The following is an 18,113-nucleotide window of genomic DNA, read 5'->3' on the forward strand; positions in this document are numbered from 1 at the left end:
CATAAATTTGATTTATAGTGGTATTAACTGGGCTTCCCTGTAGGCGCATGGATATTATCCTATCACACACAGACAGCGTTGTACCTCATGACTCATCTGGATATGTTCTTTTTGACAGTGAATGCAACACCATTCTTCTTCAATTTGTCATTCCCGGCATATTAAAGCATGTGGTTGTCAGATTCAAAATGGCCAGTACCCGTCCATTTCAGCTCACTAATAACAAACATTTTTTCCCCCTAACTCTAAAAATCAGTTTCTGCTGTTACTGTTTGAGCCAATTTTAACAACTGATGGTTCCCCTCTTAAAATAAATAAGTGAAATAAATCCTTGGCACATGCTCACTTGTATGAGGGTAATATTTTTCACTTTTTGAAAAATTTACACTGCCATATAATCACTAATTTGTGGCAGAGTCTGGATGGCATTGCTTGAGGTCTCATACACAGTGCAGTGTAATCTCAATTTGATAGTTCACCCTGTGTCAAACACAGTGTAGGCACTGAAGTGAAGGAGAAATGGAAGCAGATGCTGATCTCAAGGAACCCACCCTTGTGAGAGAGAATGTGTTTCTTAAATCAACAATTACGATGTGATTAAGTCCTGGTGTGACGCTGTAGAATAAGCACTCGGCCACAAAGTTGGTTTGAACCCCAAGGTTGACAGTTCAAGTTCACCAGCCACTCCTCAGAAACCCTATACAGGGTTGCTATAAGTCGAAACCGACTCAGTGGCACCTAACAACAAGAAGTAAAATACTAGATGGTTACAACAATCCCAGGATGCCTATGCTTACCTCGTCTGTCACATAATGGGAATTGAAAACGAATGTTTAAAACAGGAGCCAGAATTTTCTGTGGGTGAATTTGTTGTTGTCGTTGTAAGTGCCGTTGAGTTGGTTCCAACCCATAGCGATCCTGTATAGGGTTTCCGAGGAGCGGATGGTGACTTTGAACTTCTTATCTTGCAGTCCACAGCACCACAGTAGCCAATCTTAGTGACACTGATGATGAAATCGGAATTTTCTCTCTGAATTACTTCAACCCATCAAAGCTGTGTGACTGTAGCCCAGTGATTTTTGACATCGCTGAAACATCCAGACACAAGTTATTCCTTTTTTAGGATTTACAGTGCTATCAGCTTGCTGTCCTTTTTTACGGGGGGGAGGTTGTGAGTTTGGGGGTGAGGGTGGGACACAAACTGCCTGTTTGTGTCTCCAGGTTTCACAAACCTTATGGAGCATGTGAGTCCTGGTGTGGCGCTGTGGGCTACTGCGCTGGACTGCAAGGTCCTTTTGAACCTCAAGGTTGGAGGTAGGCTGGAGGTTCAAACTCACGAGCCACTCCTTGGAAACCCCATACAGGGTTGCTTTGTGTTGGAACCTACTCAAAGGCACTTAACAACATTGGGGCATGCAACTTGCTGTCTGTCGTTTGTTGTAGCTGACCTGCCAGGTTGAGTTCTGCCACTAGATGGCGGAGGTTTACTTTTCAGCGCAGCAGCAGCAGTTAGAAGAAAGCAAGGTTGTGTAGTCCTTTGTCAGTTTTGTGACTTTTTGTATAGTGGGAATGATGAAAATCACATTGCAGGATGGTTGTGAGACTTAAATAAGATGATATGTGTTAAGCGTCTTGCGCAGTGCCAGGTACATAGTCATGCTCAACAATTGTTGTTGTTGTTAAGTGCCGTTGAGTCGATTCCAACCCACAGCGATCCTGTATAGGGTTTCCAAGGAGCAGCTGGTGAGCTTGAACCGCCGACCTTGCTATTCATATGCCTTTGCAGTCTAATGCATTAACTCAATAATTAGTGCCCATCTTTTCCCTCATTCATTCATTCATTCATTCTACACTTACTGATGCATGTTTCTGTGCTAGGAGCCATAGATGATAAGGACTGTGTTCTCAAGCAGCCTAAAATATAGCTGAGGATCTTTTACACACACACACTGCTGTATTTGCTGGTCATTCTCTTGAGTCCTGGTGTGGCACTGTAGGATAAGCACTCAACCATAAGGTTGGCTTGAACTGCAAGGGCAGTGCTTCAAATTCATCAGCTGTTCCTAGGCACTGGAAACGACTCGATGGCACTTAATAACAACAAGAAGATACCCTCTACCTGATCCTCTTTCAAATTCATTTTTAAGAAAACCACATTCTGAAGCAATTAAATAATGGCAGAATATGTAGCAACAACAACAAAAAAATCACTGAATTTTTAAGGACTCATCAGCTACCGTTTCAATTATTCCCCTAATGTTTATTTTAAACACTTTACTCCTGTAAGGAGCTCTGGTAGCATAGTAGCTACGAATCAAGCTGCTAACCTCAAGGTCAGCAGTTTAAAACCCCCAGCTGTTCTGCGGGAGAAAGATGAGGCTTTATGTTCCTGTAAAGTTTTACAGCCTGAGGGTCACTATGGGTCAGAATCAACTCCACGGCACATAACCACCACCACCCACCACTCCGGTAAGCCTGTCATTTCCAGTGTTCATTGTTACCAAAGACTTCTCCTTTAACCCTGTTTTTGTTGAAGCAATTCTGCCTCATAACGAACCTGTTGAACAGAAATGATCTGCCCCAGGGCTTTCCAAGGCTGTAAGTTTTATGGAATCAGACTGCCACAAAAGGAGCCCTTATAGCACAGTGGGTTAAGCACTGGCCTACTATCCAAAAGGTTGGTAGTTTGAACCTACAAGCTGCTCTGTGGCTCTGCTGGAGTAAAATAGGCCAGCGTGCATCTATAAAGATGTAGAGCCTTGGGAACCCTGGAGAGAAGTTCTTCGCTGTTGTACAGGGTTGCTATGAGTGGGAATTGAACTGAAGTCAGGGGGTTTGATTTTTTGGTTAGATTGCCACATCTTTTTCCCCAGGAGTGACTGGCGGGTTTGAACTACCAAACTTTCAGTTATCAGCTGAGCACTTAACCATTGTGCCACCAGGGCTCCTCTTTTCCTTTTTAGCTATATGAAGTTATACTATCCCCACTCTACTTTAGAATACTTTTACTTCAGAATCTACTATTTATTCAGGATCTATTATTCCTCATTGGGTCAGTTATAGGATAGTTAGTTACACGGACAGGATAATGTTTATGGCATGAAACCAATTTAAAATTCCTTTCAAAACGTAGCTGACATTTGCCCTGGAGAAGGGGGCAGTGACAGTGTCTCAGGACTGATCCAGACTTGTGGGACCATGTGCCCTGAGCAGAAGGTGTGTGTAAAAGAAGTGGTTAGGGCCAGAGGCATGGCCACCACACCAGCCATGACTCCAGGGATGAGCCATGCCCACCCAAAGCTTGTGGTGCTGTAGGACTGGACTGTGATCCAAAAGGTTAGCAGTTCAAACCCACCAGCAGCTCCTTGGAAACCCTATACAGGGTCGCTATAAGTCTGAACTGATTAAATGGCTCTTAACAACAATAACAGCCCAACGCTTGAAGCTGGAGAACTTCACCCTCATTCATGTCCCATACCTCTTTGCCATTTCCTCCCTTTTCTTCCTTCTCCTTCTAGCCTGCTTTTATTCATTCAATAAATATATACTGGTCATATATCATTTTGCAGGTTCTGTTCTAGGCACTTAGTCAATCATTGTTAATCACTAAAGCAAATCACTGAAACAGAAACAAAGCCTGTTCCTTCTTGGAGCTTACACAAGCTCTTTTGCAGTTTGATATTTGCGTACGCCTTTGTCTTCTTTAATATGGGCCTTCTGAACTGTTTGTGACCACATTGCCCTTCACGTGGAAGAAGCCAGTTTGAGTGAGACAGAGACCAAGGTTAGAGAGGGGAGAAATGAAAGGGGAGGAGAAGATGGTTGACTTATTACTCTGAGGTTCAGCTGCTCCCAAGCCCTTCCCATGTTTTCGTTGTCCAGCCCTACCTTTAATTATATGTTGGTGGTTATGTGTCATGGAGTCAGTTCTGACTCATAGCGAACCTGTACAGGGTTTCCGAGGCTGTAAATCTTTATGGGAACAGAAAGCCTCTTTTTGGTTCTGTGGAACACCGGGTAGTTTTGAACTGCCGACTTAAAGGTTCGTAGCCCAATTCGTAACCACTATGCTACCAGAGCCACCGACGCTCCTATAGGACTAAGCTTGTTACATTTGACTTTCTGTCACATGCCATCAAAAGATTCCTACTAGAACGTTCCCTTTGATTGTTTAAATTATTATATATCCCTGAGTGTTTTCGTGCACATTCCCCCCCCCCCAAAAAAAAAAAAACAGGGAATGAAAGCAAATACTATTGAAAGATGACTCACGGAGGAGATTGTAATCAATGCAATGAAACGGTGTAAAGCCGATGTACTCCCACATAAATGATTACTCCGTTTACCAAAAAATAAAAAAGATTCTTGCTAGACAAGCTGAGCCATTCAAGAAACTAGAAGGTGTAGGACCAACCTTTGTTGTTGTTTGTTGGTAAATGCTGTCTAGTTGGTTCCGGCTCATGGCCATCCTGTATATGGTTTCTAAGGAGTGGCTGGTGAGTTTGAAATACCGACCTTGCAGTTCAAACTGCCTTTATGGTTGAGTGCTTATCCTGCAGCACCACATCAGGTCTCCAGGATTCCGAGGTGTCTGGGTAGCTGGGTCTTGTTATGTTGGAGAATGAAGGTACTTGGCATCAGCTGTATTTGCCTGGAAAGTCTGAGTAATAAAAGGATGACTGTTCATCCATGGGTAATTTAGTTTGGGTTCACCTGAAAGCCTGAGAGCCTCCTACAGGGACTGTAGTGTGGGAGGCTTATTTGAGAGCTGAGCCTGGGAAGCAGGAAAATAGGAGTGGGGAATGAGCCTGGGAAGAAGGAAAGGCAAATAAGGGTATGCTATCCAAAGTTGCCGCTGAATCTGCTGGGCTATCCTAAGACGTGCACAGATTCCTCCTAGAATGGCTCTGGTAGCATAGTGGTTACGAATCAGGCTGCGAACCTAAAGATCAGCAGTTCAAAACTACCAGCTGTTCCACGGGAGAAAGATGAGGACTTCTGCTCCCGTAAAGATTTACAGCGTCAGAAATTCTGTACAGGGTCGCTACGAGTCAGAACCGACTCCTCGGCACATAACAACAACAACAACATCCAAACTTGCTGCTTGAATCTGCTGGCCTCTCCTGAGACGTGCACAGATTCCTTCTAGAATGACCCGCCTGAAAGAAGGGAGGCTAGGGCATGTGCCACCAGACCCTATCCCCTCAGTGACAAAGGATTGCCCTGAGGAGTTAAGATTCCCAGCATGCCAGAGTTCCTGCTCCCAGACTTCAGAGAAGTCGCTGGGGCAGAATGCAAGAGGCCCTTTGTGAGTGGCCAAGCAGGGTGAACCACCAGCATGTGGGGCAGGCACCAGAGGTATCTTGTGTGTAACAGAGACTTACCCAACCATGTAGTCGTAGTGTAAATTATAGGACCCTAGGTTGGGTGACCCGGATGAGGTGGTCTGTGTTATGTATCTAGAAAACTAGCATCTGTCCAAAGTCCCTGGGTGTTGGCAAACAGTTAAAGTGCTTGACTGCTAACAGAAAGGTTAGAGGTATGGTTCTACCCAGAGGCACCTAGGGAGAAAGTTCAGGAGATACGCCTCTGAAAAACAAAGCAGCCACTGACAACCTTGTGGAGCACAGTTCTACTCTATCATCTGTGGTTTGCATCTTCTGCTGGGGCTCTCCTCTGACACTCACAGGGGTCCCCATGAGTTGGAATCAACTCAGCAGTAACTGGAGAAACCTCTAAGAAGGACTCCACTCTTGTGTCTGGAACTGGAGAGAAAGAGTTGAACTTCCAGAAGTTTGGATGAGATTCTTGTTCGGCTTTGGGGCCAAGGCAGGTAGCTTTCTCCATCGTGTATTCCAACTGTGCTAATTCCCTTAAACCTTTGATTTACCTGTTAATGTTAGGCTGCCCGGCTTCCCTTCAGCCTGGGTCAACAGTCAACAACCATCAACACAATTAGTGCACAATCCCCGTTTCAGACACTGCTCTGTAGGCTCTGAGTCCCAGATAAAGCTTCACTGTGATGGTTGCAGCCAGGCTTGGTGTCTGCAACACATGGGGTACCTGTCAGTCTCCTCCCTGACAGCCAGGCTCCATTTAATGTAAGAATTTTGTGGCTGCGACTGTTATCTGATCTGTCACCATTGTGCCTTCTTACCTTGAAGGAATGACAAGAAAGGAATCAGTGAGCCTTGTCAGTTGTCCTGTTGCTGGCATTACTCCAAGGTTCAACCATGAGCATCATTGTGGCTGTAAGTCATTAAGACTCAAATGTCTCCAGCCAGGCTTAGACATTTGGGGGAGGCACAGAGCCCTGTCTGTCTCTGCCTCTTCTGTCCTTTGAACTTCATGAGCTGGCTGTTGCTTAGAGCCATGCAGCTGGGTTGGCATGGGCACCAGCCACTCTTGTGTGGGTGCAGAGCCTGTGTTGTATGAGGTCTGAGGAAGAAAAAGGCACAACTGTGAGGCCTGGATCCAACTCTTGAACTTCAGATTCCCTTCATGACTTCACACACAGTTTCACAGAACACCAGCCTCAGACAGAGACACTTTGTGACTGCTGTGGAGTGAGACAAAAACAAAAACATGGGGCCAGTGACTGAAATGACCAAATACCCGCCCCTCTGGAAAATGTGAGCAGTTGCTTACCAATGATAGCTTTAACCCTGCTCTTTTCCTCCCACCTCCATCATAAAAATCATTTTGATGCCCAGTCATAAAATTTCCCCACTTTCTGATCACACCGAATCCACAGGAAGACTATGCTACCTTAAACCCTTCCCGAAATCACCTAATTCAAGCTCCAATCTCATAAGACGTCCCTCCTGACTCTCCTATGAGAGTCCCATGGTTCATCACGATGTGTGAGTCTCCTGTTGCAACAAGTACCAGTAAACCCAAATTTGACCACAAATATGCCCCTGGTGGTCTTGGCTGATGGACATCAACAGGTCCAAAGGGAAACTGGCCAATTCCCAGGGTGCCCACCATCCCAGGGCACCCACCATCCCAGGGCACCCACCGTCTCAGGGCACCTACCATCCCAGGGCACCCACCATCTCAGATATATAACTGTCTCCAGAACCACGTGGTGAGGTGATTTGGACTCTCGCCCCTAGCAGGACGTTTGTTGGTTACACTCAGTAGCAGATAATTTTGGTTACCAGTGTTGCAGCCTTGACCTGTCTCAGGTTCCTGCCTCAGCTGTGGTGAGAAGGTTTCTGTGGGCTCATCTTGCAAAATGATGTGGGCTCATCAAGCTCAAGTTTCCCACTTTCCTGCCCTAAGACCTTATCTGAAGCCTTGGGATTGGGGGTGTTTATGCCCTCAGGGATAACCTTCAATCCAATCGATAAGGGATGAGACCAAGTGAGTAAACGTCTCACCCTCTGCCCAGAAGGTAGAAAGTTCTGGAGTATGTTCTGTAGGCATCTCACTCAGAATCAGAAGAAACCAACCTCATTGCTTGTAACACTCTTAACACTGACCTTTTCTCTCTCCTGGTCTCACTCTACTCCCAACCTCACTCTCACTTCCTGGGACCCCTTCCTAAAGAAGTTACTCACACACAAGACCTTGCCTCCACTTTCTCAGTTTCTGTTTTTAGGTTAACCTGAACTGAGATTCCTCTCCAGCATCTGTCTTCTCCCCTGTTTCTTAGCCAGGGTGTTGACTGGTATTGTTTCCACCCCAGGCCGGGAATCAGTATTTCCCTAGTTCCTGGTCATAGAGGTTGATTGAGGACCCCAAACCCCACTGCCAGCCAGTCCATTCTGACTCCTAGTGACCTACAGGACAGAGTAGAACTGCCCCTTTGGGTTTCTGGGCTATAAATCTTTACAAAAAGGGACAGTTTTCATCTTTTCATACAGAGTGACTGGTGTGTTTGAACTGCTGACCTTGTAGTTAGCAGTTCAATGCCTAACCCCCAGCATTACCCGGCCTCTTTCTATAATATAAAGTTTCTTAGAAAGGTGCATATTAGTTCTTTGGTTGTTGTTATTGTTAAGTGCTATCCAGTTGGATTCGACTCATAGTGACCCTCTGTAGAGGTTTCCGAGAAGCGGCTGGTGAGTTTGAACCACCCACCTTGCGGCTCAAACCAATCTTGCTGTCTAAAACACCATATCAGGACTTCAGTTTTTTGGTAGGCAGGCATATTCATCAAACCAATTCAGCAGAGGGAGCCTCAGACTGCTTACTGGTAATTCTGGGAAATAGACTCGGCCTCTGCTGCTGGGCCTATGGTGTAGTGGATTTAAGATGGCTGACAATTCTTAGCTGCTTCTCATCTGGATGGAGTGTTGGGGAGGAGTTAATTTTCCCTCCCTTTGAATCTGACCTGACCTGTGATTGCTTTGAGCAATGGAATAGGCAGAAGGAACACTCTACCAGTTCTGGGTGTGGCCTTTAAGAGGACTGGCAGCTTTTACGTGGTCTCTGGGAGAGCTGAGGCACCATGAAAGAAACTGTGTGAGAGGCCCTGAGATCACAGAGTAGGAACCCAGTTGAGTCCAGCCTCCCATATATCCCTACCAAGATGCCAGGCATGCGAGTAAAGCTTTTAGCTCTGGTAGCATAGTGGTTACGAATTGAGCTGCTAACCTCAAAGGTCAGTAGTTCAAAACTATGAGCCATTCCACGGGAGAAAGATGAGGCTTTCTGCTCCCGTAAAGATTTACAGCCTCGGAAACCCTGTACAGGGTCACTATGAGTCGGAACCGACTTCATGGTACTTAACAACAGCAACAACAGATGAGACCAGCAACCAGCTGAATACCTTAAGTGGAGCTAGTTGGCATCACATGAAGCAGAGGATTTGCCTAGCTCAGCCATTCTCAAATTCCTGATGCGATAATGAGCCAGAGTAAAAGAGTTAGTGGTTAAAGCTTCCATGTTTTAGAGTAGTTTGTTATGTAGCAATAGATAACTGGAACAACGTAGTAGGAGGATGTGAGTTGTTGTGGAGTGCCATCAAATTGGTTCCGACCCATAGCTACCTTTACAGGAGCAAAAAGCCTCATCTTTCTCCTGCCAAACAGCTGGTAGTTTCGAATTGCTGACCTTAAGGTTCGCAACCCAATTCATAACCACTACACTACCAGAGCTCCTAAGGAGGATGTGAGTTAGAGTCTAAAGTCATTAGATGGCCAGCTTGGGGAACCGGGTCATAGAGCCAAACTATGTGATGGATGCTGGTGATACCTCTTGAGTTCTGGGACAAGCAGGACCTGAAGGAGTAATGGTTAAGCGTTCAGCTGCTAACTGAAAAGTTGGGGGTTTAAACCCATCTGTGACAATGCTGGAGAAAAACCCTGGCGATGTTGCTCCTGTAAAGATTACAGATTGGGAAACCTTGGGAGCAGTTCTACTTCGTCCTATGAGTGGGACACTATGAGTGGCAATTGACTCGATGACACACAACAACATCAATACAGTAGAAGGATTGTTACTTCACAACTGTGCATTTAAGACTGGGCATGTCATCAAAGCAATATTGGATAAAATAATTGTTATTGCAAATGTAGGTCTGTTTTGTGTCCCACTTGGCAAATATATCAAAAGCACACTTGTTTCCTAGAATTGTTTTTGAAATATCTCTGCCTTCCCAGAAACCAAAGAGTACATATTCCTCTCTGTCTGAGTCTATGCTGACATAGTATGTAATGAAGATGATATTTTGCAATTTCCCAATTCATGGGTGACTCATCTTGGTCATCCTAATTAACAGTTCAGAAAAATATGGAACAAGTATCTAAATGTGTGCTTGGTACTTAAGAGATAGTGCATAAACATGTGCCCATATTGCTTTTGAATATGGGTAGGTGACCTTAATAGTCTAGAAATCACTTTGGAAGGAATCCAGGTTGCTAGTTGTGACCATATCAGCCAGAAATGGGAACTTCGTGATTTGCAGACTACCTAAAGACTCAGCCACGGAAACGTGTCACGGCATAGAAAGGATTTTCACTTTTGCATACTCTGCCTTCGTGGGCATGGACCAGATGCATGAAACAACATATTTGTTACTGAATGAACCAAGAAGGGGAGGATTAGAACTAAAAGGTTGGAGGATTTTGTCTTAAGCACTTACCATATGGGAAAGCCTTGAAGAGCCCAGAAGTCCCTTTACACCATCATGTAAAGGCTTTTCTTATTTATGGGAAACAGATGGGGTTAACAGACTGGAATTTATTTTAAGCAAGATTCTCAAGAAACTTCCCATGTCGTATACTCTGTACTTCCTCTATGATATGCAACAAGGGAAGAACTCATAAATTTCATGACTATCCACTCTCCCTCAGTTTTATAAGCCATGCTTACTTGCTTTTTTGTGTTTCTTTTAGGGAGCAAGTAGAAACTTGTCTCTCAGAGACAGAAATAATGAGAGTTTTATTGGATATTATGTTTGAGCCACAATATTTGCTAGGAGGAGTGTAATAAAAGGGACAAGAACACCTTTGGTTCTTAGAATGGTTGACCTTCCATATTCAAACAAACTTAGTAAAATGAGTGTGTTCTGAGCACATCAAACCGTTTAGAACATTGAAGATGCCTACTTTTGAGCAGAGGGCAGGAGCTGAGTGGATAATATCAGAGAATTGTGAGCACAGAATTTTATAGATTTCTGGCTCAGTGTCTTGCAATTCTCATCTCATTGTGATTAAAAAAAAAAAAAGAATCAGAGCCCAGTCCTGCCTGAGGATGAAGCATTCCCCAAATGCATACATTTTTGCTGGCAACCCATCCCTCCCAGAGAGGGCAAGACGGATATGTCTAGGTTCAGTCCATCCCCGATTGCTGCAGTACCCCATGTGCATTCATTTCATGGACCCAATTGGCCACTTCAAGGGAGCATACAAATGTGGCCACTTGCTGATTCCAATCTACATGTCCTACCCTGATGCTCCCTTTAACTTTCCAGTGCTTTCCATAGATCCTTGTCCCACATGGATGTCCCTTTAATAGTCCAGTTTTCCATTGCCCATTTGCCTGACCATATAGTCATGCCATTGGCCACTGTTTATGAGTCAGTAAAAACTCAAACATATGGACTTTCCACATTGTCCGATTCTTCAATCACAGCTAGAAAGACAGCATGCAGTTGTGCCTGTTGAGCTCATCTGTTCTTACTGTCTTCAGTCAGGCACTTTCCTCTGCTGGTCTTAACGTAGCAGCTTTCCACATCAAGTGTTACTCATGCACTCTGGAACTGCAGTACGAGAACTAAGCAACCTTTGACTGGTCAGCAGAAAGTTGTTCATAGAGCATTGTCCAGGTGGTGTGGGGTCATTCCAGGGCAGGACCTATGAGTCAAGAGTCTGCTTGCTTGTAGTCATTGCGGATGCCTCCCTGCATTTCAGTTTGTAGCTTCTTCACAAATGTGGTCATAGTTGCTAACTCCTGCTCTAGTCCATCGTATAATATAGGCTCCCTTACAGGCTGCCTCTAAAGGAGTCCTAGTGGTACAAGGACTAAGGCTCAGCTACTAACCAAAAGGTTGGTAGTTTGAACCCACACACTGGCTCCACTGGAGAAATGCCTGGTAATCTGCTTCCTGAAAGAGTCCAGCAAAGGAAACTCTTGGAGGCAGCTCTCCTCTGGTACATGGACTCGCTATGTGTCAAAAAAATCAACTCGATGAAACCTTTCAACACAATGCTGTCTCTATGTACTAGGCAAGTAAACAACTATTGCTTCTAAGGTTTCAGTTCATACTGAACTGGGTTTATTCCAAACAAAACATACTGAAACATGTCTCTGTGATCAGTGGATAGCTGTAGACAAATTCTCTTAGTAATACATTTGTCTGAGTCTTATTAGTGTCTCTTCAAAAAAGGACTAATCAAAACAGTGGGTTCTGAGGGAATCTACTTCACCAGTTCAGAGAGGTCAGCACAGAAGGTTCTGGTGACTGATTTTTGAGATTACAAAAGTGTAATCTTGATACATTTTCTCGAAGGACACAGGACAATGATGGGGCTTATTATGAAGAAATTTTAAGAAAATGAAAACTTCACTGTTGAGAAAAAGGCCAAGAAAGTTGCACGGAGATGGTTTTTTTTTTTCCCCCATCATGACAATGCACCTGCTTATTCTTTGAGGGTAGCATGAGCTGTCCTACAGGAATTTCATTGGGAAACCTTAACCGTACAGTCCTGATCTTGTCCCTTTAGACTTCTTTTTGTTTTCAAAACTCAAAGTACACTTTAAAGAAACATGATTTGAGTCCCTTGAGATGCAGAAACTGCTGTTTCATCATGGTGTGAGTTGAAGAGAACAGACTTCTTTGGTGAAGGATTAGACATATTGCCTTCAGAAGTGTATAGACCTAGATATTGAGAAACAATAGCTTCACATTTTGACATGTATCTTTAATAAAGGTTTCTATGATTTTGTAACTATACTTCTCAAGTCACTGTCATAGGATTTTTATACTGAGCTACCTGTTGACTTCACAAAACTAGAACCACATTCCCATCTCTACCACATTACCTCCAGTAGCCCTCTCATCCCAACTCCATATTAATTGGCATTTCTGTGTCTTCATACTCTTGAGTCTCCCAGGAAAGTAGACAAGACTGACAAAAGCAGGAAAATCTGAGCAATGAATTCATTTTTTGCTTCAAAATCCTTTGGAGAAATTGAGACTCTTCACTCCATCAAGACTGGTTGGTTGAAAATGGTCATGGAAGGACACAGGAGTCCAGGAAGAGGAGAAGTGAGTGAGGGAAAAGTCCTCTAAGAGCATGGGCGCTGGAAAAGCAGCTCGGATCAGAGATGAGAACTAGGGGTAGTCAGGGCGAGATACATAAAGTGAGGAAGGCACAGTGTAACCACCAAGCAATCAGTAAAAATAACAACAAAGGTAAATAACTCCCCTGTCAAAGGAGTAGAACCAGTGCCCAGAAAGAAAAAGAGGAAAAGTGCTGAGGAAAGAGAGCAAAATGAATTAATTAAAAGCAGTTGTATTAACACTGAACAAGATGTATTGTCCAATAAAATAGAGGATCAAACTATCCTGTCATGGGGATTCAAGTCACATGACAAGCAAAGGAAAATGGTCCAAGAACACTCTTTGAGCCCACAGTAACAGAAGTGCAGTGTGGAATAGTTTAAATGATTGCACACACCAGAAGCATCTGCATCATCTGGGAACTAATGAGAATGCAGAATCTCAGGCCTCACTCCAGACCTACTGAAATCTGCATCTGCATTTTAGCAGGCTTCCCCAAGTGACTCAGGAGCACAGCAAAGTCTGAGAAGCACTAGATTAAATAAAACGATAGAGCTATAACAAGGCCTTGAAAACAAACTGGAATCAGCAACTTGAATATGATCGATACTCTGTCTCTTGCCTCTGCACCTATTTGTGTTTGTTTCATCTCTCTCTCTGTCTTTCTAGACTTCATCTGCTTCCTAAGGTCATTTACAGAAAACAAAGCTGCTGAGAAATCATACATTTCTACATTATCTCATTCACAGACAAACCAACTTCTTAGTCTTAATAATATGCTGATTGGCTCAACTCAGTCCGATGTCCTCCCTGGAACCAGTCACTGGAAGAAGATGGCAGCTCCCACTGTAACCATAAGCCTAAAGTTGGAGAATTGTGCTGGCTGGATATTCCAATAGCTAAATCCCATATAACAGATAGTTCTCCATTCTCTGAAAGAGCCCTACATTGGGGCATCTGAGTAGGTTGTGAGTTAAAAGATAGCTGCTTAGGCACTGCTGGATCCTATTTTAATAAAACATTGAGCAATGCCACCCTTGGCCTGTGCCTTAAGGAAGGTAGCTAGCACTGACTATGTCAGGATCTCTCAAGCAAAAGATGACCGACTCCCTTGGCTATTTTTTTACTAAAAAGTTAGAAGTCTTTTCATGTGCCAAATCTTCAGTAGCGCTAGTCCTGTTCTCTTTCTACTGGTTTTGCATCTTTCATTGGTCCTGAAAAGTCAGTTGACTAAGAGTTAGCTTCAGAGTTGAGGAATTGTTGGGAAACTGCAATTTTCAAACATGAATCTGGTCTGTTAGAGTTGAGCTTGCAAACTTCCACCCTAGAGGTATAAGTGACCATGATTATTTTTGTTTGAAGTTAAAGAAAGTCAGGAAACCTGTTTATATTGTGATAGCATTTCACACAGCCTTTGGTAATGGGAAAATATAAACACACACCGACAGTTCAAACTCACCAGCCGCTCCTCGGAAACCTTAACAGGGTCACTATGAGCTGGAACCAACTTGATGGCACTTAACAACAACAACTTCTATGGAAATAATTAACACACCAGCAAAGACTTTCACAGTATTAAAATAATGCTAAGGATGCACCTCCCTATCCAAAGAGCACATGTCATGGAAGAAGGGATTAAAACTGGTGAAGTGTTTGGAGGTTAGAAGGATTGTTTTTAATATGGAATAGTAGAGCGTTCTAGTATCCTAGAAATGTCACTTCCTTAACTATTCATTTGAAATATGCCTAAATCTAGGTCCTTGATCAATCATGGTTTGTAGCCTTTGGGTTCTGGTCAAAAGTGATCTAAATAAATTGACCTAATAATAAGCATTTGAAGAACAAGTATAAATAGTTTACATAATATATAGAGTTGTGTCAATTAAAAGAGCTCATTGATGTAGTCTGTCTTTATTCAGATTTGACACTTGTTGTCATTGTGATGTGCCATGGAGTTGGTTCCAACTCATCACGACCCTGTACAGAGTTTCCAAGGCTGCAAAGCTTTACGGGAGCAGAAAGCCTCAGCTTTCTCCCATGGGACAGTTGGTAGTTTCAAACTGCAGACCCTGAGGTTCACAGCCCGATTCGAAACCACTATACTACCACAGCTCCTTATATTTGACACTAGTCATTGCTAACAGGAGCTCTGGTAGCGTAGTGGTTACGAATCGAGCTGCGAACCTTAAGGTCAGTGGTTTGAAACTACCATTCGCTCCGCGGGAGAAAGATGTGGCTTTCTACTCCCGTAAGGATTTACACCCTTGGAAACCCTGTACAGGGTCGCTATGGGTCGGTACCGACTCGAAGGCACTTAACAACAACAACAACAAGTCACTGCTAACTTGGTGTCCAATTGCCTTTTCCATGGCTTTCACTTGAAAACAGAACCCCCTTAAGGAGTCCTGGTGTGGCATTATGAGCTAATGCACTGCACTGCAAGGTCCGTTTGAACTGCAAGGTTGGTGGTTCAAGTTCACCAACCGCTCCTTGGAAACCCTATACAGGGGCGCTGTGGATCAAGTCAGACTTGAGGGCACTTAACAACAACAACAAGGTGAGCACAATAATATGACTTCTAATGACATTACGTTCTGGTGCAGAGATGTACCCTCATCATGTATCTGGATGACTTTTTGATGCATATGGAATTCTGAATTGGCCAGTGTGATCTGTAGCAATGGGACAAAGGAGAAAATAGATCAGGTCCTTTCTGGGGATGTCATCTGTTTTGCTGTTGTGAAACAACATAACAAATGTTGAAGCGTCAACTGCTGGCTGAACATTTCTCTCCATTTTCCCCAGAGAGATTTCATTGAGTTGGTGATGATGAAATTCAATCTTAGAAAATAAAAAATAAAGTCCAGTCATAAAAGTCAGATGGGCAATGAAGATCAAATTCATGGGAATCAGGACTCCAACTGCCAAATTTCTCTAGTTTTAAGTTTGTAATTGTATATGAAATTAAAGCTGAATCCATAGAAAAGGAGGGAATTTGAATACTTGGGTTTTACTAAGATGAGAAGGTTGAATTCTTTTAGAACTAAATGGAGACATCTGTTTTGTTTAAATTAAAGGTCTGTAAGTACCAGCCAGGGACCAAGTTGACAACCATTTCTGTAATAAAGTAATAAATCATGGGGATGGTTAAGGAAGCAAGAAATACCACATTCTTGCTTTGTTCAACCAATTAAGCAATAAGCCATCTGGGTCTTTTTGTTAATTACTGTCAAACACAACTTACACAATTGAATTCCGCCTTTTATTTAATTATATTAATTTATCCCAGCAAAATCAAACACCCACAATGCCAGCAATAAAATTCATTTAAAAAAATAAAGGTCTTACTATTTAATGCTTATTCTTCAACTATTAATACCCTTTACAAGGTTGTCATCTGAGAATTTTTAGCTTTAGTTCAGCTTCAGAATACAATGGGAATTTGCTTTAAATATAGACAGGTCTGATGAAGGAAAACAGAGCATAAAATCTCTTGCCTAGATGGGATGACACATCTATCTAAATCATAAAACTGTTTGTCATGATAGGAATATTCTGTATCTGCACTGCTCAATAAAGTAGCCAATACAGTGGCTACTGAACACATGAAATGTAGTCAGTATATTTTCTTTAATTTCAATGAATTTGTATAGTTGCATGTGGCAGGTGGCTTCCATACTGGACAGCACAGGTCTAGAATGAATGCATTCTGAGAAAGGAGAACTACACTGACTTAAGAAAGTAGCAAAGGAATACGTATATAACCCTGGTAGATATTGTTTGGAAAACCATATTTTCTATGTAGTTTTTCTCATTTGAAATACACTGTGTTCTGAAACAGCCAAAGAAGATCAGCATTGTTGAAGGGGAGGTTTCTAAGCTTACCATGTGGCAAGTGAACTAAGTGGGCATGAATGACATCTTCCTAAGAGTAGAATCAACCCCACTCAGCAACTCTTAATGAATGAACTAGGTAGGCAAGGTTTATAGCAAGGAGCCATTCAGCTCTTCTTAGCATTGGTCCTATTCTGGTTGAGATGCCAGACTCACCAAGCAATATGGCCTTTTCTCCCCACACTTGTGAACATTCAACCTGTCAACACATTTGGTGGTCCCAGACAACTCCGATGGGCTCAGGGATGGCCTTATTACCATTTCATGGGCATTTATATTCAACTCTGTTTCCCCTTATAAGAATTGTAGCTTAAACTCTGTAATTTGCTTGTCAGGGAGGTTTGTCACTATGCAAAGGTCCAGTAAATGCAAACCCTGTGACAGGGAATTAGGAGAGTTTCTAAACTGTAATGCTTTTTGCTAATGGGCGTGCTCTGTCTTGGCTGATTCTTTCAACACCAAGGATTAAAGAGAAATCCACTGCAAGGGCATTGGTTATGGTAGGTAAGCTCGAGAAAGGTTAAGACAGGGGGAACAGAGGTAGAAAGTTGAGGGAATTCTCATAAATGTGAAGCCACCTTCTCTCAAAGTCTATAGCCTCTTTTCAACTGCTAGGCTGAGGTGGATAATTGGATCTTCCTTCTTTGCTCTGACATACTCATTCTTCTGAGCATTTCTTGTTCTATCAATGAACATGAAATTCATAATAACAAGTCTAATCCAAAGTATTTGGGATGTCAGGTCACTAGACACTCTCCACACTCTTCATTTCCACAGCTAGCCACACAGACATTCCAAGGTAAGCCCATTTAAAGACAAAAAAATGTAACCCATTGGATCTATGTGTCCTAGAAGTGTTGCTAGAAATATCGAGACTTCTTTCTCTAGTCAAAAGTAAAAGAAATTGTGAAGCATTCAAAGGAAAAAAAAAAAAAGAAGAAGAAACATCTGTACTTTGCAGTGGTTATCTTCCAATGATGAAGACAATGAGATCATTATTAATTTTTTTTCCTTTTCAAATAGCCAGCTGTCAAAAAAATGAGATGCAAGATGGAGAGATGCTTTATATTCTTTCCTATCAGAAAGAATATAAAATATAAATGCAAATAGGTCTACTTCATAAAACATCCAGGCTTTTTAGTCCCCTTGGAGCTGCACTTTAATGGCCAATATTCTCTTTTCCTTCTGACAGTGGCATTCATCGTTCATCCACAGCATTGATTTGGTCATATCGCCACAGCTGACTGGCTTTTCCATCACATGGGCGCAAATACAAGGCTTTATTGTTTTCCTGCACCACAGCTTCAATGCATTGTCCAGAAAGGATATGAACAATCATTCCATTCTGAAAAACAGAAACCAGTCCCCCATAGTCAGCAAAGAAAGGCATTTCTAAGGTTTGTACTAAATATTAAGAGAATCATAAAAGTAGTGTGAACTGATATGCAAAGGAGCTGCAGTATTTTGGTTACCCTGAAATAGC

General features: G+C 42.9%; 1 protein-coding gene and 1 pseudogene across 1 annotated transcript in view; both read right to left on the reverse strand.

The window, feature by feature from the left end:
* The window catches only part of LOC102831946, a 13,027-nt pseudogene extending 7,635 nt beyond the window's left edge, over positions 1 to 5,392 (reverse strand).
* Positions 5,393 to 17,828: 12,436 nt separating this feature from the next.
* Positions 17,829 to 18,113, reverse strand: part of GALNT15 (UDP-N-acetyl-alpha-D-galactosamine:polypeptide N-acetylgalactosaminyltransferase 15) — a 48,261-nt gene continuing 47,976 nt past the window's right edge. The window contains exon 10 of the mRNA XM_006840004.1: positions 17,829 to 17,975. Coding sequence (XP_006840067.1) covers positions 17,829 to 17,975 — 147 coding nt within the window. The remainder of the gene's footprint in view (positions 17,976 to 18,113) is intronic.

Source organism: Chrysochloris asiatica, unplaced genomic scaffold (genome assembly GCF_000296735.1).
Source record: "Chrysochloris asiatica unplaced genomic scaffold, ChrAsi1.0 scaffold00028, whole genome shotgun sequence".
Lineage (NCBI taxonomy): Eukaryota > Metazoa > Chordata > Mammalia > Afrosoricida > Chrysochloridae > Chrysochloris > Chrysochloris asiatica.